Source organism: Leucopleurus acutus (assembly GCF_964270905.1).
Source record: "Leucopleurus acutus genome assembly, chromosome: X".
NCBI lineage: Eukaryota > Metazoa > Chordata > Mammalia > Artiodactyla > Delphinidae > Leucopleurus > Leucopleurus acutus.
Window position 1 is genome coordinate 74,064,142 of NC_139148.1, and position 22,636 is coordinate 74,086,777.

At 35.7% G+C, this 22,636-nt stretch overlaps 1 protein-coding gene across 1 annotated transcript in view; it reads right to left on the minus strand.

The window, feature by feature from the left end:
* Positions 1-22,636, minus strand: part of CHM (CHM Rab escort protein) — a 195,883-nt gene that overhangs the window by 90,503 nt on the left and 82,744 nt on the right. Inside the window, exons 6-8 of the mRNA XM_082864245.1 lie at positions 16,023-16,139; positions 15,383-15,503; positions 13,392-13,617 (exon numbers count right to left, since the gene is read on the minus strand). Coding sequence (XP_082720371.1) covers positions 13,392-13,617; positions 15,383-15,503; positions 16,023-16,139 — 464 coding nt within the window. The remainder of the gene's footprint in view (positions 1-13,391; positions 13,618-15,382; positions 15,504-16,022; positions 16,140-22,636) is intronic.

Sequence of the window (22,636 nt, forward strand, 5' to 3'; positions counted from 1 at the left end):
TATACCTTCCTGTTTATGCTACTCATTTGTTTAGCAAACTGTTTACATACAGAGTATAAAGTAAAAACATTCAAATTGTTATGAATGTTAAACTGGTGAGATTAAAATTGGTGAAGTTTTGCCATATGGAAGTGGGGTGTTTTTTTGGCAAAACTTTTATTCTATTTCAATATATCAGGCAAGTGAGAACCTACTGCCTAATTTGGGGAGAGGGGAGAAGATGAGGCATGAACAGATAGAAAAATAAGGAGGAATGGTTAAGTTACATTAATTATTTCAGCCCCAAGAGAGCTCTCCTTTACAAATTATTTCTCTAGTACCTGAAAGATAAAACAGTTTCTGTCCTGCAGTATTTAATTTCTTTCCATGGTAATTTCTAATTCCGTTTTCAAAATATTTAACTTATTAAGCACCTATTATGTGCCAGCCAAAGTTCTAAGCAGTTACCTATGTATGAGAAAAGTATACCAAATTCAATAGTAAAAAAAGAAAAATTATGGAGTACCCATTTACGCGCTAGGAACTACAGGAGACATAGAGATGACTTAATTTTATACCACAAATATATCTATCAACAGACTCAAATTATTAGGTAATTTAATTACATAATTAAATTCTAAATCTAGTTTGTATAAACTGGTCTACAATATATAAATTAATGTTTCAGTAATTACAAAAACATTCATTCTAAATACCAAAACTGTGAAGTCATTCAATTTTTGTTGTAATACCCTACATCAGTGTTGGACAATTTTCAACATACTTTCCCTAACATCATCACATTTAAGGCTCACAATAGCCCAGGTCAGGAGGTAGGATTAGATTTAACTACCCATAATACAGGTAAAACAATTGAGGCTCTGAGAATTTAAATGACATGTTCAAGTTCATGCAAGTAACAACATGACAGAGCTAGAATCAGAACCCAATTCTAAGACTGATACTTTTATAATACACGGAAAACTTTCTTTCTTGGAAGTACGACAGGTATTTTATAAAAAGATTCAGTTTTTGAGCACTCCTTACCAAAGTAGAATATAAACTGATGAATAATTGGAAATGAACAGCTTTGTTACAACTATAGATGATCACATTAATTAGATCAATCTGGAACAAAACCAAATTAAACAAGGGAAGAGCAGAGAACGCCTGGAAACCCAGCTATCTAACATAGCTGGCAAATAAAGCCTTAGATCTTTGTAATCTGGCTGCCCTAAGGTTTTTTTTTGCTCTTTGAATTGACTTGAAAATAAACACACTTCACATATTATTTCTATTACAGTTGCACAATAATATATTGGCTCCAAAGAGATGGGTTAAGAATTGTTTTGAATGATACTTAAGTTAGTCTATGCAATCATACAGTGTTACCTTTCAATTTAATCAAACTAAAATTTCAGCTCTAAACATGGACTTAATTCAAATATCATTGGACTTAATTCGAATATCACTCTTGCCCTATATATAGTCAGCCACCTTTCACTCTAATACAAGTTATTAGAATTATTTTAAGACCTGGAATAGCACACATAGACCTGGCGTAGTTACCTGAGGAGAAAATGATTGGGTGAGTTTAATCTAGTATCTGAATTAGCACTGAAGGGGAAGTAAAGTAGAACCTGAAACTGTATAATTTGTGTAGCCAATACAATTCTAATATATTCATAAGAGTCACAATAAATGCTCCAGCACCACACACTTAAGTGTAATATAAGTTTTTTAAAAAATTAATTAATTAATTTATTTTTGGCTGCGTTGGGTCTTCGTTTCTGTGCGAGGGCTTTCTCTAGTTGTGGCAAGCAGGGGCCACTCCTCATCCTGGCGCGCGGGCCTCTCACTATCGCGGCCTCTCTTGTTGCAGAGCACAGGTTCCAGACGCGCAGGCTCAGTAGTTGTGGCTCACGGGCCTAGTTGCTCCGCGGCATGTGGGATCTTCCCAGACCAGGGCTCGAACCCGTGTACCCTGCATTGGCAGGCAGATTCTCAACCACTGCACCACCAGGGAAGCCCGTAATATAAGTTTTAATAAGAGGCTACTCCCAAATTAAAGACTTGTCCTGTCAAAACCTGAGGAATAATGCAGGAAAGGACACAAAAGCATTCCATTGTTTTATTAACGACAACGTTCACTGATCTGTGAATAACCTGGCAAAAAATGAAGATTATTGAGTTACTTTACCTGTCTATCCATCCATCACCAGAGAACAGGTTTCAAAATGATGGATTATCTCACCCTGCAGTTTATCCCACACAATACTCTCTCCTCAAGGGAAAAACAAACAAGTGATCATACAAACATCATCATGCTTACCCCTATACTTTATGTATCATCTCCATGCCAATATCAACTATTAACCAGAAGGAACACTGTCTGGAAAATCATATACAAAAGACTCAAAAAATGAGGTATGTCACTGTTTATTTTACCCTCTAGGATTTTACAGTTTATAAAAAGCCTATTCAAAAAATAGTCCTCAAACTATTGGGAGACAAGCTTTTGGTTAACCTATTCTACAATGCTATTCTAATTTAATAAGGACGGTTCTCAATTGAAATAGTACATCCCAGTGGTTCCTAACCTTTTTGAGCTGTGATACATCCCTTGAGACACTGACAGAAACTAAGAACCTCCTAAAAAATGCAGCTATGCACATTACACCCACAAAATTTGGCATGAGATTTCAGGGTATTTACCCCCAAACTCCTGAAACCCAGGTGATTTATTCCAGGCATTGGAAGCCAGGTTAAGGACCCCTGAATTTGAAGAATGCCTATTATTATACCGGCCTTCCACTGCTATCTATTTTAAGCTGAGATATGTGTTTTTAAAGATGATGGCTATAAGTTGGCTTATGCTATAATTGAAGATGCCCAAATTAAAAAAAATTAAGAGGATTGTAATTACATGTATTCTTTAAATGTGTGGATTGAAAGAAAGGAAAAGAAAATATACCAAAATATTTAGTGTGGTTATTGTTAACAGGTGATGGGATTTAACTATAATAATCAATAGTAATACTTCTGTTCCTGTTTTCCAAAATTTCTGTACATGAAATTATATTTCTTTAAAAAATATTTATTTATTTATTTTGGCTGCACTGGGTCTTAGTTGTGGCATGTGGGATCTTTAGTTGCAGCACACGGGATCTTTAGTTGTGGCATGCAGGCGGGATCTAGTTCCCCAGCCAGGGATTGAACCCGGACCCCCTGCATTGGGAGCACAGAGTCTTAGCCACTGGACCACCAGGGAAGTCCCTGTATTTCTTATATAATAAAGACATAATTTTATTAAGCATGATGACACCAACAATAGGAAAATGATTAAATAAATTATGGCACATAGGTCCATATACCAGAGAACTGTTCAGCCCTTAACATTTTAAGTATGCATATACATACATGTTCATACATAGATATCTGTATAAGCATGGGAAATATGGGAAGATATGCAACTAACTTAACAATGGTTAACTCTGGGGGTGGAATTCTAGGGTGGGAAATAGGGCTTGCATTTCCTTATAAAAGTGAGTGTCTGTGTGCTTTATTATTTTTTTTCAGTATTTTCATTTTTTTCTACCTACTAAGATTATATGTTACCCCAAAATTTGCTTTTTAATGGCTATTTAACATCTCCTGACAGGTATACTTTGCTAAATGACCTACATGAATTATTCCATTGATTCAAGTGCCAAGAGATTTTAAACTGTTCTGTTCCTTAAAGAATTTTTACATAGTTCCAGATTATAGAACCAAAAGTTGAGTAAGAAGAATGTAAGAAAGACCTAAAAGAACATTTTATTCTCCCTGCCTGTCAACATTTAACTAGAGTAGACTACACCAAATTAAATATATACTGAGTTGGACTAAACCAGTATTTCTCAAACAGGGACTATTTTGCCCCGGGGGACATTTGGCAATGTCTGGAGATATTTTTGTCTGTCACAAGTAGGTAGGTGAAGGTAGTGGCATCTAGTGGATAGAGGCCAGAGATGCTGCTCAATAAACATCCTAAAATGCATAGGACAGCTCTTTCAACATCACAACAAAGAATTATACTGCCAAAAATGTCAACAATACTTCAATTGAGAAGCTAGCCTAAATCAAGAGCCTCTAGAACAATTATGTATCTCACAGAAATGGACCATGTTCAATGACAAGGTGGGGTCAGACCACTGATGGTTCTTAGCATAGAGTGGAGCCCAATCTTCTTGCTCTTTTCTAGAATTGGATGGGTTAACAGAGCAGTCTGAGATTCCCATAACTTCCTAAGTGTCATCTGTGTGCTTTGATTAAATTAATTTCATGTCATATCTGTTTAGGCTCCTTCAAATCATTTCTGAGTACTGATGGCATTCATTCCTGCATTGCACACTCTGGAACCTGATGAAATATGTTTTCTTATTCTTTAATTGGTCTATGAGTGTGCATTTTATTTTCTTTCCTCAACTACAGTAAACACTATTGATACTGCCATCAAAGTCTGACTATATCATATTCTTTTTCATATATATCCACTACACCTAGGAGAGTATAAAGTAGAGAACAGACGCTTAAAAAATAGCTGTTGAATTAAAATGGGAAGAAATGAAAATAATCAAACTTATAACAAATGACAGAGATGATTCTTCACAAGTTTTCTGTCACTTTAAATCTTTTCCTTCTTGTTGATTAGAATTGGGCCCGGAGAGCAATTCCCCTGGCTGCTTCCTCTTCAGCAGTGTTCCCTAAACAAGCAGCATCAACAACATCTGGAAACTTATTAGAATGCAAATTTCCAGGCCCCACTTCAGATCTACAAGTCAGAAACTCTGGGAATGGGACACAGTAATCTGTTAAATTCTGACGTAAGTGAAAGCTTGAGAAATATTGCTCTATGGGCCCTTTAACACCTAATTTTTGCAGCAATTCATAAATACCAACTATTCACTCACTTATCCATCAAATACTTAATGAATGACTAATAAATACCAGGTATTGCACTCAGGCAATTTTCTATAATTTCCTAACATCAAGGTTTTAAAAAAATTATTATCATGTTTTGTAGGTACAAGTCTATCCCGTTGATTACACTAGGGTCGGAAAAACTACCACCTATTTTTGTAAATAAAGTTTTTTTGGAACACAGCCACATCCATTCTTTTACATACTGTCTAAGACTGCAAATAGTTTCAACCAAAACCATATGGCTTGCAAAGCCTAAACTATTTACTATCTGACCCTTACAGAAAAAGTTTGTTGACCCACTGGATTAGAACACAAATCTAGCTCAGTCCCTAACTTGGTCTCATACTTGCCCTGGTAGCATTCTACAACAGCAGCAACAGCAGCAGTAATCATCATAATCATAGTAACAGTAAGAGTAGTAACACCTAACACTTATGTAGTACTTACTAAGGCAAGTACTGTTTAAGCACTTTCTAGATATTAATTCACTTTAAGCCTCACAACCTATGAAGTAGATACTACTATTATTATCCCCATGGAAAAACTGAAGAGACTGGAACACAGAGAGTTTAAATAACTTGCACAATGATACACAGCTAGCACATGGTGAAACCGGAATTTGACCCCATTGGTCTGGCTCTAAAATGTACACTCTGGTTCACTGCACTGAACTTACTTCTCCCCCACACCACTAGAGCACAGATATCTGCTTGCATCTACCCGAAGAGGCGCTTGTAAATTACAGTTCCAATAGCAATATTTTCAAGTTTTCCCATCTCTCCCTGGTCTTTAGAGCCCAGAAGCACCTTTGCTATTCACTCTTTAGAACCTCTTCTTTTTATAAGCTCTTAAGGATGATTATCTGAGTAAAAAAATAATGCTTTCTTTTATAGAAAATTCTCACAATGGTTCTCAACCCTTATTAGGTCACGGATACCTGTGAAAATCTGATGAAACTACCAATATTTTTATAAAGATATACATATAACCTGTTATATATAAGTTCCAAGGACCTATGGACCCTAGATTAAGAACCTTTGGTATAGTTCAATGCAGTTCTATTCAGCTGCACTGCTGCAAAACAACAGTGTGTAGCGATCCACTATGAAAATATTTCTTAACCATATGATTTATATACTTGATGTCCAATTAATTAATCCGTTTCTTTTAAATTCACTCTGGCAATTTTTTAACATTTAATTTCAAATATTTAAGGCTTGATTCAATAATCAAGCTTTACATAAATACACACACACATACATTTGGATTGGTCAAATCTACCAACAATTAGACATAGGGCCAGATTCTGCACCTAGGTGTATCGTGGAGTTCTACTTATGACACTGTGGGAGGAAACCAATGGGATTTGGAGCATAAAACAGATCAATGCTAACTAGTCCCTAAAACGTATAAAACATAACTGCTACTGGGCTCATCTGCATTACTGTTTATCAAATGCATACATACAAGTTATAGGGGTGGGGGGGAGATCGATTTGCTCATGGTCTGTTTCTCCTTTTACCTTTATCAATTAGGTAAATTTAGGAATTTGACATAATTTCTTTATTCATCTAAACTGGTATTTCCTATTGGGCACAGAATCAGAACATGTTTCTAGAACACGGTAAGAATGGCCCTTATTCTCTCCTGTCTTTTTTGCGGGGGTGGTGGGTGGTGGTGGGGGAATGACTATGCATCGACTGTGAGAAAAGAAATCATAGCAAATTACAAGTTGTTAAACCACAAATATTTAAAAATCCCCCCAAATAACAATATTTTAATTAACTATCTCCTCTTAATTTTTTCCAGAAAACATTGTTTAAAGAAACATTGTAGAAGAAGTGAGTTGTGTAGAATGCATACCAGGAAATCTGGTTTCTAGTCTCAGCCTCTCTTTACCTTAACTTTCCTCATTTGTAAAATTAGACAACCAGTCAAAACAATATAACAGCATTCTTCCAACTCTAAGTTTTTCTGTCATATCACTAGCAAAATAGTAGGGAGATTTTTACAAGAAGAGAGATTAAGGAGAATGCTGTTGAGGGGGAAAAAATGTACAATTAAAGAATCTAGATCCATAATCTAGCCCACACTTGTTGGGGTGAAGGGGTAAGAACATTGGGGGCAGACAGTAAAAAACCATCTCAATTTTGCTTTTTCTGACTTCACATGCAGTTGAAGCCATAAATAAACTCATAAAATTTTCCATCAGTATAATCTTTCATCAATTTTAAGGCTTCTCTTGGTTTTCAAATATGTTGATCCAGGTTAACAAACATCTCTTAGATTTCTGAAAATTCTCTAAATAAAAAAGCTTGGGGGCGTCCCTGGTGACGCAGTGGTTGAGAGTCTGCCTGCCGATGCAGGGGACACGGGTTCGTGCCCCGGTCCGGGAAGATCCCACATGCCGCGGAGCCGCTGGGCCCGTGAGCCATGGCCCATGAGCCTACGTGTCCGGAGATTGTGCTCCGCAAGGGAGAGGCCCCAACAGTGAGAGGCCCGCGTACCGCAAAAAAAAAAAAAAAAAAGCCAAAAAAAAAAGCTTGGTTATTACAGAAGAAAATAAGCAGGCAACTTTGGTCTGAGAGATGTTTTATACTATGAGTTCTCCAAATAGAACAATACAACATTCAGTAAAGTGTATGTTTTGATCTTGGACTTTGGACTAAAGAAGTTATTTTTTTAAAGCAGAGGAAAAAAGACAAAATATAAAATACCTTACACTTTATATTAAAAAACCAATTCCATGGTTATGACAAAATCATAGTAGCATCTATGTGGCCCATTTGGGGCATCATTCTTTCTTCCATTACTGATTGAATGTATCAAATGGGAGATTCCCTTTCCTGTTGTTCCATGCTATTCCTATAATCTTGAGCAAGTTACTTATATGTTTTGGACTTTTGGTGTTCTTTCATTCTCTTTTTTAAAAAGCTCTAATTTAATCAATGTGTGTTCCACAATTTCCTGAGGTAGATCATGCATCTATTCAATTTTCCATATACAATACTCAGGAAAATGATATTTGAATGCGAATACTTGGTACAAAATATTCGGTGGTGATTTTACACACACACACACAATTTATATTACATGTTAAAAGTAAAACATATTCATTCTGTATGTTTTAACAATCCCATTACATTAAAGGAAAAAAAGGAAATAAAATGTAGGCTAAAATCTGAAGAATGTAAGGCAGAATTACCTAGTAAACTATTAGTTAAATTCTCTCTCTTTACAAAAAACAAGTAACAATCTCCAGGCAGTCTAAGTCTATTTATAAAAAAAAATGTAGAGTTTGTTTGCTCCCACAGGTACTGCTCCATTTCATAGGTTATGAAAACACGACACAGTATATGAAACCCATTCTGAACTAGAAAGTAGTTCTAAAGGCTACCATGTTACCAACCACAAAGATAACAGAAACAAATTACTTGGTTAGGGCTTAAAAAGGACTTCTGTTTGGAAGATATAGTGTGAGAGTTTAAAAACCTATATACTGCATACATATCCTGCCCAGTGTGCCAGAAAAAATATTAACCAACGAATATACAGTAGGGGAAATTCTATGGCTTGCTAGACTAGAAAAATATATAGGTTTCAATGACTTTCTTCCAGTATGGTCCAATTTATGTATCTTGACATATCAATGGGTAATAGGTAGTACAATAAATAAGCTTCATTTTCTTTGCTGAAAAAAAACCCTACCTATTTAAATTGATAAAAACCTCAAAGGGTGGTCATTCATGAAAGTTATCTCCAGTAGTTAAAATGTTATAGTTTATGCAGAGTTCATTTAGAATGCAAGGATATGACTTACAAAAGTCTTTGAATCCTTCACATAAATATGCATGCATGCCATTTATAACAGTAGCCTTGATGAGAACACACTGTAACTGGCTGTGAGAAATGCTTAAGAGGGTTATATTAAAACAGAATATAAAACGATGGTTAGAAATCACAGAACAGGTGATACCTAATTCTGATAACCTGGTGATAAAAAGTGTAGACTATGATGTACAGATGGTGGTAGTGTTAGTACTTTAGGATATAAACAGAACAATATTTATATGAAATTGTAAAGCATTATGCAGGGAATCAAATATAAAATTAAAAGTTAATATCCCTAGGCCAAGTAAACGCATTTTATTATAACTTATAAACACATAGATTCATATATATAATATGTAGGAAGAACTCAGAGTTGCCAAAGAACCACCCAGAAGTTTAATATACTACTTCAAATATAACAGTCTTTTGTTGTTGTCTTTAATATCTATCTATCTACACAAATACATATACATTTAATTATATCATTCCCTGAAATTTCAATTCACTTCAAATTGGAGAGAGCGAGATATAATTTTTATAACAAACATTAAATATGAACCACACACAAAATTCTGAGATAGGCTTGCAGAGGATAAAAAGATACAGAAGGCTGATAAAATCTCAGCCTTAAGAAGGTTACAATCATCTTTGGCGAAAAATATTTCCTTTGTCTAGAATTCAACACATAAGGGTGTCATTCAAATTTTTTATCAGTACAGGACAAATGAAACTTTTAAATGTTGTTTCCCTTAAAAATAACAAATAAACAAACATTAAATATATATTTACAAATATATGAATTAGGAAAGGAAATAAATGGATTTTGTGAAAAAATAAGAATGAGGTTAAATAATCCATTTTCATAAAGTGCTGGTAAGGAAGCCAGTGATCTTCTGCTCATTCCCCAGTGACCTGTTGATTTTGTCCCTATTCCTTACCCTAAAGTTCTGTAGGAGTAAGTGGCAAGTGGGAACATGAGAGAAAGTAGTGTAGCTCCCTCTGAATCAGGCAAAGCCACAGGAAGAGGAAAAGAATGATTAAGAAACCCATACAACTCCCCTATTAGTTTCAATTGATAGGAGGACCTCTGGTCCTGGGGGACATGACACTGCCCATTCATCCCTACTTTGACAATAGGTGGAGGAGAAAGAACTTGTCTGGAATTACACAGACCTATCTTTCAGAATTAAGTACTTTCAAATTTATAACATTCTTACCACCATTCATAAAATCACATATTGGACTAGATACTGTGAAGGGACCTCCTATTACTAACAAAAGACTATTTCTTACATTAAACATAATTTTTATTGCACTGCTGAGAGTGAAGGAAATAAGAGAAATGTCCATAGGAAATCCACAACCCCAAACACACATATGCACAGTACAAACCCTGAGCTGAACTCAAAGCTTTGAGCAACAAACACTGCAATTAAAAAAACAAACAAACAAACAAGTCGTGTTGCCCGTATCAGTGTGGGAGCTGTATCTGGGGTTTCTTTATTAAGCAAAGACCCCCTGAAGGGAGTTAGAATGGTCCCAAGTCTTAGTGCCTTCCGGCTGAAGGAAAACACAAATAATTCTTGAAGGAAAGCATTCTTAATTTGGGCCCCCAGATTTCCACAGATTAAAATCAATCAAATACAAACTCTCAGTCAAAAATAAGCATGGCACAAGAAAATAAATCATTAACGTAAATCAACAGAAACAACACATGGCAGAATATAAAATATCTGTATATGAAAGAAGTGACCAAGCAAAAGAGTCTATCAAACAATGACAGGAAGATTTTGGGGGAAAAAGCAGAACTTCTAAAAATGAACGATAAAAATATTGGAGTAAAAGAAAAGGGTTAAACTGCAGATTAGTTACAGGTGAAGAGAATAAACTGGAAAACAGACCTTTATTAGGTACCCAGAATGTAGCAGGAAGGACAAGGAAATAGAAAATATGAAAGAGAGATTAAAAAACATGGAAGAGAGAATGCTAAGTTCTAAAACATACCTATTTGTGGTTCCAAAAAGGTGAAAGTAAGAGACAATGGATGAAAACAACATTTGCAAGATACTGACTGATAATTTTCTAAAATAATAAATGACAATTCAAAGATAGAGGAACTTGCAATGTAGTTGTTTGAATCATATGGAATTGTAGGTCAAAATGTTTTAATATTGTTAATTTCATATGGTTTGACCTATATCAAGCTAGATAAATACAAAGGAACCAACACCTAAATTCACTGTAGTGAAAATGCAGAACACTGTAGACAAAAATATCTTAAAAACAGCCTGAGAAAAAAGAGATATCACTTATAAAGAAATGACAATTAGGCTGACATCAAACATCTCAACAACAAAAATGGAACCCAAATGACAGTGGAATAAAATTTTAACGTACTGAGAGAAAAGAACTGCCAACATAGAAATGTTTACCTAACAAATATTCACTCAAGAAAAAAGGCAAAAAAAAAAAAGTTATTTTCATATGCACACAAACTAGAAAGCATTAACTGCCCAGAGCATAAACTAGAGGAACTTTTAAAATTATATACTTCTGAAGGAAGGAACAGACTCCTGTTAACTGCACTTACACTACTTGGTAAAAGATAGAAATTGTCAGATGGAATTAAAAATATGTAATAATATGCTATTTAGAGCTCTAAATATAGTTGAAAAATAAAGGGATGGAGAAAGATATAACAGGCAAATATTAAAAAGTTGGAGTAGCTCTTTGATATTAGATAAACTAGACTTTAAGAAAAAAATGTATTATTAGGGATGGAGAAAGTCAGCAGACTATACAAAACATTAAATTCATCAGGAAGATTAAACAATTATAAATTTATATAATCTTAATAAATTGCCTCAAAATAAATATAAGGTAAAAATTGATAGAATTATAGGGAGAAACTGACAAATCAAAAATCATAATGGGAGATTTCAAAACACATCACTCTTATCATTGACAGATCAAAGAAAAAACACTTCAATAAAAATAAAGTTTGAAAATGACAACTCGAAGTTTGACTTATCAGACTTCAAGAGCAATAATTAGAGAGCCCTGTAACCAACAACTAGATAAACACATTCTTCTTGAGCACATGTGGAAAAATTATAAAAATTGATGACATACTAAGTCATAAAGTTCAAAGAATTAGTACCATAAAAACATATTTTCTATACACAGTAGAATTAAATGAGATGGTAAGAGCAGAAGAATCAACCAGATTAGCTATTTAAAAATACATAACTCATGGGTCAATGAAGAAATCACAATGGAAATTAAGATAATTAGGATTAAAATGAAAATAATATATAATAACTGTGTAAGATTCAAAACAATAGTTAGAACTTTACCATATTAATGCTTATATTAGAAAATTAAAAAGGTGACTATTTAACTCATTAGGTTTCAGCCTAAGAATTTGCAAGGGCAGGGGAGGGGAGGGATGAGTTGAACAAAGCCCAAAGAAAGCAAAATAAAGGATAATAAAGACCAGAAATTAATGAACTAGGATACAGAGAATCAAAAAACCCAAAAGTTGATTCTTTCAAAACATAATAAAGAGATTGAGAAACTTGTCCAAGGTTACATGGCTAATAAATAGAGGAGCCAGGATTTAAATCTATGCAGTCTGTTTCCATAGTCCAGGTTCTTAACTACCATGCTCTACTACCCCCAAAAGTTCTAAGTATAAAAGAAAAGACTGCTATATTTGACTACATTAATCTTAATGACCTCCACGCATCATAAATACCATAAGGCAAGATACATGCAACACATTTAACTGAGAAAAGATCAGTATTCAGAATATATAAAAACACCTACAAATCAATAAGAAAAAGACAACAACCCAAGAGACAAATGGGTAAAAGACATGAACAAGCATTTCCCAAAAGAGAAAACATGAATAGCCAATAATCATATGAGAAGACGCTCAACCTCATTAGTAATCCAGGAAATGTAAAATAAAAATACAATGTGATACTTTAGGTGAATTAGACTGACAAAAATTAAAAAGTCTGATAACACCAAATGTTGGCAAAGATGTAGAGCTATGAGAATTCTTATATACTATACTGCTGGGGGAGGTAAACTGGTACAACTCTCTGGAGAAACAACTGGACACTATCTTGTATGAACCTTCATATATCCCATGACTCAGTAATTCCACTCCTAGATATGTATACTAGAGAAAATCTTGAACTTGTATACTCTGAAACATACACAGGATGTTAATAACAACAAAAAACTGGAAAAACCCTGTGTCCATCAACAGAAAAATGGAATAATAACTTGTGGTATATTCAAAATGGAATACTATGTAGCAATGAAAATAAGTTTAACTATAACCACACACAACAAGGATGATGCTTTGAAACATAATACTGAGTGGAAAATGGAATTTACAGTATGACTCTATTTTATAAAGTTCAAAAACAGGCCAGACTGATTATAGCATTTAGGTAAGTAGGTAGGCAGGCAAATAGATTATAAAAGAGTAGAACAACAAAGTATATGTTTGCATATACTAAATCTTGACTAAATCTCATTTTTGTCTTTCTATTTTTCAAGTATCAGTTTAAAAGAGATAAGAAAACCAATGCCTGTCTTACCTGCAGAAACACTGAGGGAGTTCTCCTTGTCCATATAAAGGAAACAAAAATGGAGTGTTGCCATACCGCCCAAGACAGTGAAGAAAGTTTTTGGTAGCTCTGAGACCATCTATAGTACTGCTGGCTGTCTCTGATGTCATTGCAATTGAATGTAGGACAAAATATTGGAGGTTGGGGGTCAATTTCTGAGTTTTTAAATATTCAGAAAATGTAATTTCCTCATAGGCTATGAAAAGAAAGATGAAAATTTATCAATTAAAATCAAACCCAAATTTCCACTTAAAACCATTGCACAAAAATGAGATCAGATCTGTTTAAAACACTTGGCAAAGGACACAGGTGGTAATATTATTACATTTTAAACAGAGACTATTGATTGTGGGGGGATAAAAAAAAACTAGAAACAATCTCACTATCCTAATTGGACTGACGATACAATATTTAGCTTTAAATGATGATTCTCTGTTTAGTATTTTATGGATTTAAAAAATTAGAAAAGTATTAAATAATTCATTAATCATCACAACAGGTTTCCACAGTTGGCAATAATCTTACTTTATTATTAAAACTGCAGAATAATGCCAATAATTATACTTTGAAATATTAAATATGACAAATGGCAATTTTTTTGGTGAAAACGATAGAGTAATACTTGTTTTTTTTGAATTGCTATTTCTTCCTAAAACTGCGAACAATGAACTATGACTAAAAGGTAATGAAAATAATTTCTGTATGGCTAGTGGAATCAGTCTTACTGCCTTATAATCACACCTCAAAACACAAGGATCCCCTAAATACTATTCCTTTAAGCCAAGAACAGAAAAAATGTAATTGGACTGTTATTGGTAGACAAAAACTTCATAGAAATAATATAAACAAAAATTATAAAAATTTCCTAAGAGAATATAAGTTTATACTACTGTGGAGAATAATCTGGCAGTATCTAATGGACTTGAAGCTTTAAGAACAAGCGTTAGACTTTTAATATTCCATCTAATATAAAAAAAACTGCTGTATTTCTCATTGTAACTTTATAAGTGAATTGTCAGTATATTCCTATTTTGGATAACTCTTCCAGCTCAATGCACTTTAAGTGTAAAGCTCTGATATTAAAGTGGTGTATTCAACTTTCAACGAACTCTGAAGTAACTGGTCCCAGATCACACAGTGAGATGGGTCAAAGCCAAGACTAGAAACCATCCATATCTTCGCCTAATCCAGGGGTTTCCCACCCCCATACTATCTAGCTTGTTTTTAATCAATCAAAATAAATAATTCAACATTCCAAGCAAAAGTGATCCTGGAAAAATGAAAAAACATACTGATTTTTTAATGACTGATAAAAAAATTAATGGATGGGGTGTGGGAGAGTAACATATATGCACTGCTATATGTAAAATAGATAAACAACAAGGACCTACTGTATAGCACAGGGAAATATATTCAATATCTTGCAATAAACTATAACAGAAAAGAATATGAAAAAGAATATATATATATATATAATATAAATATAACTGAATCACTTTGCTGTACTCTTGAAACTAACATAACATTGTAAATTAACTATACTTCAATTTTAAAAAATGATTAAAAAATTAATGGATAATGAAAAGGGAGTATCATCTATGAAGAACCAGTTGACTGCAGTGTTTAATTAACAAGAATAAAAATGAACACCCAGCACAGAATTGCTGTCATGATGAAAATGTTCTACAGCTGCACTGTAGCCATAGTAGCCACTAGCCACGTGTGGCCACTGAGCACTTGAAGTGTGGCTAGTGAGACTGAGGAACAAATTTTAAATTTTATTTTATTTTAATTAATTTAAATTTAAATAGCTACATTTTGCTAGAGGCTAACCTATTGGACAGTGCAAAGTAAAAATATTTTAAAAGCATAGCGAGTGGCTCATTAAATCAGAGCAAGCATATTAAAATAATAAGAACTCTCAAATAATGTAAGAAAACAAATTTAATGAAAAACAATACCTTTATATTCATCAGGATGTTCCTCATACTCCATACAAAATGTGAGAAACTTCATTAGCATTCGCTTTTCTACCATAGTAAGTTGTTTGCTATTAAAGACATCTGCTCTGGAGCAAGGAACCTGAAAAACATGATTTTAAAAGTTAAGAAACTGATTCCTAGTGATACAAGTATTCCAAATGACGTTTTCTTTCCCTTTAAGTATAACAAGATTATTATTTCCTTTCTAATCAGGCTGTTTCATGTTACTTTCCATCAGTTCTTATGGCATCGCTGTTGACTTCAGAGCTAATTAACTTGTGAGCTCTCTTACTTAATCCTGCCAAGTTGCTCTTTAGGCCATTAGAAGGCCACCAGCATGTCACCCCTAACTGGGAACAAATGACAGCTCAAATCTAGCAACGCTGTCTGAAATTAACACTTTCTCAACACCAACATCAAGCTGCAGAATAAATCATAAGAAAATTAACATTAGACATTTTAATTGGCAATCTCTTACTATTTACAGTTGTTAATCACCATGCAGGATTGGATTTTGCTGCTTTACCAGGAAAATAACAATCGTATTTGCTTATCCTTCCCAAATAAAACACAGTAACTCAAAATCATACCCAGTTACAATACTTGCTCAGCACAGTACCTGTTCCACTCTTCCTTCTCGAAATGCAAGAATCCTGGTAATATTTTTGAACTCTGCATATCGACTAACATTAGATTTGATTAGAAGATCAATTAGCAATCCTCGAGAATACAACAGCTGTACAAAGAAAATATTTTAGAGAATGAAATAAAAGGTGAAATAGTGGAAAAACTGATAAACACTAAATAAAGACATATAATTTTGTTATATTTTAAATTATTTGTAAAAAGCATTATATCTATTAATATTATAATACATAACACACTTTATTATAGGTTCACCACTGATTATCTGAAATTCAAAATTCAAAAAATTCTGGAATCCAAAGTTTTTTCATAACTGACCCAAACTGATACAAGGCTCTTCCATCCGCTTGTCCCAGTTAATGTGAATATTCATACATCTCACTGCAGAAATATTAATATGTTTAATTATAGAGTGACTCTTCAGACCCTGTTAAGAATGTTACATCATATATAAAATATCAGCTAGCATATATACTGTATTACTTTCTAAAATATATTTTTTTAAATTCAAATAACAACACACCAGGCCCCAAGGGTTTTGGATAAAAGACTATAGCTTTACATAAGGCCAGGTGGTTATTAAGAAGAAACCAGCCTGCTGGACCTCCTCATAAACTAAAAAACAAAAAGACTGGCTACGCATGTCCACCCAAAGAGTGAAATTATACGGTCTCTGTAATCCTAGCTATCTAGATTTATATGATACGTCTTTCTCAAGAAGTGAGGATGATGGTTATTGCTAGTATGCATGTGAAACTGATTTAATCTTTCAATATATCTCATAATCAACTTCAGAGAGACAAAAACAATTTCAACAGTATTATCTAGCATGTTTTGAATTTAACCAAATGGATAAATGCAACAGATTTCACTAATTCCTATACTGAGATACCTTTAAGTACCTATAACTCGATAAATATTAAAAAATGTAAATATTACATCTTAAATAAGGGGGAAAAAGAAAAAAACAGCTTAACTACAAAAAAAAGGAAATTTAAATAATCAATCAAAACCATTACTTTCGGGGTGGGACCTTCAAGATGGCAGTAAGATGCGGAGATCACCTTCCTCCCCAAAAATACATCAGAAATACATCTACATGTGGAACAGCTCCTACAGAACACCTCTGAACGCTGGCAGAAGACCTCAGATCTCCAAAAAGGCAAGAAAATCCCCACGTACCTGGGTAGGGCAAAAGAAAAAACAGACAAAAGAAGAGGGATGGGACCTGCACCTCTGGGAGGGAGCTGTGAAGGAGGAAAAGCTTCCACACACTAGGAAGCCCCTTCACTGGTGGAGATGGGGAGTGGGCGGGGGGGGGAAGCTTCAGAGCCACAGAGGAGAGTGCAGCAACAGGGGTGCAGAGGGCAAAGCGGAGAGATTCCCACACAGAGGATCCGTGCCGACCAGCACTCACCAGCCCAAGAGGCTTGTCTGCTCACCAGCCAGGGCAGGCGGGGGCTGGGACCTGAGGCTCGGGCTCAGGGAGAGGACTGGGGTTGGCTGCATGAACACAGCCTGAAGGGAGCTAGCGTGCCACAGCTAGCCGGGAGGGAGTCCAGGAAAAACTCTGGACCTGCCTAAGAGGCAAGAGACCATTGTTTTGGGGAGCGCGAGGAGAGGGGATTCCTTCCCTGTCTGCCCACAGAAAGCAGAGCACCGCTTAAACTAGCTCCAGAGATGGGCATGAGCTCCGGCTACCAGCTCAGACACAAGAGATGAGCACGAAATGCTAACACTGCTGCTGCAGCCACCAAGAATCCTGTGTGCAAGCACAGGTCACTACCCACACGCTGCCGCACTGCCCTGCGAGCCTGTGCAGCCCACCACTGCCAGGGTCCTGTGATCCAGGGACAAACCCCACAGCAGAACACAAGGCACGCCTCAGGCTGTTGCAAACTCACTCTGGCCTCTGCTGCAGCAGGCTCATCTGGCATTCCAATTATAACTACCTTACCCCTCCCTCCCTCCGGCCTGAGTGAGCCAGAGGCCCCTAATCAGCCGATGCTTTAACCCCATCCTGTTTGGGTGGGAACAGAAGCCTGAGGGCAACCTACACGAAGACGTGAGGCCAAAACCAAAGCTGAACCACAGGAGCTGTGCAAAGAAAGAAGAGAAAGAGAATTTTCTCCTTGCAGACTCAGGAGCAGCAGATTAAACTCCCATAATCAACTTGAGGTACCCTGCATCTGTGGAATACCTGAATAGACAAGGAATCAACCCAAATCTGAGGCGGTGGACTTTGGGAGAACTGCAGACTTGGGATTTGCTGTCTGCAATTGACTTGTTTCTGATTTTTATGTTTATCTTAGTATAGGTTTTAGTGCTTGTTATCATTCATAGATTTATTAGTTTGGTTGATCTCTTCTTTTTTCTTATTACTTTAAATATTTCTTAAATTTTAACAATTCTTTTATTTTAATAATTTTATTTTATTAATTTTTTTCTTTCTTTTTTTCTCCCTTTTCTACTGAGCTATGTGGCTGACAGGGTCTTGGTGCTCGGGCCTGGTGTCAGGTCTGAGCCTCTGAGGTGGGAGAGCCGAGTTCAGGACACTGGGCTACCAGAGACCTCTAGGCTCCATGTAATATTAATCGGTGAGAGCTCTCCCACAGATCTCCATCTCAATGCTAAGACCCAGCTCCACCAAACGGCCAGCAAGCTCCAGTGCTGGACACTGCATGCCGAAACAACTAGGAAGAAATGAACACAACACCACGCATTAGCAGAGAGGCTGCCTAAAATCATACTAAGTTCAAAGACACCCCAAAACACACCACTGCATGCAGCCCTGCCCAGCAGAAAGACTACATCCAGCCCCACCCATCAGAACACAGGCACCAGTCTCCTCCACCAGGAAGCCTACACAAGCCACTGAAGCAACCTTACCCACTGGGGGCAGACACCAAAAAAAAACAGAAACTACAAACCTGCAGCCTACAAAAAGGAGACCCCCAAACACAGTAAGTTAAGCAAAATGGAAAGACAGAGAAATATGCAGCAAATGAAGGAGCAAGGTAAAAACCCATCAGACCTAACAAATGAAGAGGAAATAGGCAGTCTACCTGAAAAAGAATTCAGAGTAATGATAGTAAAGATGATCTAAAAATCTTGGAAATAGAATGGAAAAAATACAAGAAACGTTTAACAAGGTACTAGAAGAACTAAAGAGCAAACGAACAATGATGAACAACACAATAAATGAAATTAAAAATTCTCTAGAAGGAATCAATAGCAGAACAACTGACAAACAGGTAAGTGACTTGGAAGATAAACTAGTGGAAACAACTACCACAGAGCAGAACAAAGAAAAAAGAATGAAAAGAATTGAGGACAGTCTCAGAGACCTCTGGGACAACATTAAATGCACCAATGTTTGATTACAGGGGTCTCAGAAGAAGAAGAGAAAAAGAAAGGGACTGAAAAATATTTGAAGAGATTATAGTTGAAAACTTACCTAATATGGGAAAAGAAATAGTCAATCAAGTCCAGGAAGCACAGAGAGTCCCATACAGGATAAATGCAAGCAGAAACATGCCAAGACACATATTAATCAAACTATCAAAATTTAAATACAAAGACAACATATTAAAAGCAACAAGGCAAAAGCAACAAATAACATACAAGGGAATCCCCATAAGGTTAACAGCTGATCTGTCATCAGAAACTCTGCAAGCCAGAAGGGCGTGGCAGGACATATTTAAAGTGATGAAAGGGAGAAACCTACAACCAAGATTACTCTACCCAGCAAGGATCTCATTCAGATTCGATGGAGAAATTAAAAACTTTACAGACAAGCAAAAGCCAGGAGAATTCAGCACTACCAAACCAGCTTTACAACAAATGCTAAAAGAACTGCTCTAGGCAGGAAACACAAGAGAAGGCAAACACCTACAAAAACAAACCCAAAACAATTAAGAAAATGGGAATAGGAACATACATATCGATAATTACCTTAAATGTAAATGGATTAAATGCTCCAACCAAAAGACAGTCTGGCTGAATGGATACAAAAACAAGACCCATATATATGCTGGCTACAAGAGACCCACTGCAGACCTAGGGACACATACAGGCTGAAAGTGAGAGGATGGAAAAAGATATTCCATGCAAATGGAAATCAAAAGAAAGCTGGAGTAGCAATTCTCATATCACACAAAATAGACTTTAAAATAAAGACTATTACAGGAGCCAAAGAAAGACACTACAGAATGATCAAGGGACCAGTCCATGAAGATATAACAGTTGTAAATATTTATGCACCCAATATAGGAGCACCTCAATAAATAAGGCAAATGCTAATGGGCATAAAAGGGGAAATCAACAGTAACCCAAATAATACAGGACTTTGACATCCCACTTTCTACCAATGGACAGATCAACTAAAATGAAAAATAAGGAAACACAAGCTTTAAATGATACATTAGACAAGATGGACTTAAATTATATTTATAGAACATTGCATGAAAAAACAACAAAATAGGGCTTCCCGGGTGGTGCAGTGGTTGAGAGTCCGCCTGCCGATGCAGGGGACACGGGTTCGTGCCCCGGTCTGGGAAGATCCCACATGCCGCAGAGCGGCTAGGCCCGTGAGCCATGGCTGCTGAGCCTGCACGTCCGGAGCCTGTGCTCCACAGCGGGAGAGGCCACAACAGTGACAAGGCTGCGCACCGCAATACAAAACAAAACAAAACAAAAAACAGAATACACCTTCTTCTCAAATGCTCATGGAACATTCTGGAGGATAGATCATATCTTGGGTCACATATGAAGCCTTGGTAAATTTAAGATAACTGAAATCGTATCAAGTATCTTTTGTGATGACAACGCTATGAGACTAGATATCAATTACAGAAAAACACTTAAAAAAATACAAACACATGGAGGCTGAACAATACGCTACTAAATAACCCAGAAATCACTGAAGAAATAAAAAAATACCTAGAATCAAATGAAAATGAAAACACGAGGACCCAAATATGGGAGGCAGCAAAGGCAGTTCTAAGAGGGCAGTTTATAGCAATACAACCCTACTTCAAGAAACAAGAAACATCTCAAATAAACAACCTAACCTTATACCTAAAGCAATTAGAGAAATAAGAACAAAAAATCCCCAAAGGTAGCAGAAGGAAAGAATTCATAAAGATCAGATTAGAAATAAATGAAAAAGAAATGAAGGAAACAATAACAAAGATCAATAAACCTAAAAGCTGGTACTTTCAGAAGATAAACAAAATTGATAAACCAATAGCCAGAATCATCAAGAGAAAACAAAGAAGACTCAAATCAACAGAATTAGAAATGAAAAAGGAGAAGTAACAACTGACCCCGCTGAAATACAAAGAATCACTAGGGATTACTACAAGCAACTATATGCCAATAAAATGGACAACCTGGAAGAAGTGGACAAATTCTTAGAAAATCACAACCTTCCGAGACTGAACCAGGAAGAAATACAAAATATAAACAAACCAATCACAGGCACTGAAATTGAAACTGTGATTAAAAATCTTCCAACAAACCAAAGCCTAGGACGAGTTGGCTTCACAGGCAAATTCTATCAAAGATTTACAGAAGAGCTAACATCTATCCTTCTCAAACTCTTCCAAAATATAGCAGAGGGAGGAACACTCCCAAACTCATTCTACGGGGCGATCATCACCCAGACACCAAAACCATCATCACCCAGACACCAAAACCAGACAAATATTTCACAAAAAAAGAAAACTACAGACCAAAATCACTGATGAACATAGATGCAAAAATCCTCAACAAAATACTAGCACACAGGATCCAACAGCACATTAAAAGGATCATACACCATGATCAAGTGGGGTTTATCCCAGGAATGCAAGTATTTTTCAATATACGCAAATCAAGCAATGTGATACACCATATTAACAAACTGATAGAGAAAAACCATGATCATCTCAATAGATGCAGAGAAAGCTTTTGACAAAATTCAACACCGATTTATGATAAAAACTCTCCAAAAAGTAGGCATAGAGGGAACTTACCCCAACATATTAAAGGCCATATATGACAAACCCACAGCCAACATTGTTCTCAATGGTGAAAAACTGAAACCATTTCCAATAAGATCAGGAACAACAAGGTTGCCCACTCTCACCACTATTATTCAACATAGTTTTGGAAGTTTTAGCCACAGCAATCAGAGAAGAAAAAGAAATAAAAGGAATCCAAATTGGAAAAGAAGAAGTAAGCTAAGCTGTCACTGTTTGCAGAAGACATGATACTACACATAGAGAATCCTAAAGATGCTACCAGAAAACTACTAGAGCTAATCAATGTATTTGGTAAAGTAGCAGGACACAAAATTAATGCACAGAAATCTCTTGCATTCTGATACACTAATTATAAAAAATGTGAAAGAGAAATTAAGAAAACACTCTCATTTACCATTGCAACAAAAGAATAAAATACCTAGGGATAAACCTCCGCAAGGAGACAAAAGACCTTTATGCAGAAAACTATAAGACACTGATGAAAGAAATTAAAAATGATACAAACAGATGGAGATATATACCATGTTCTTGCTTTGGGAGAATCAACATTGTGAAAATGACT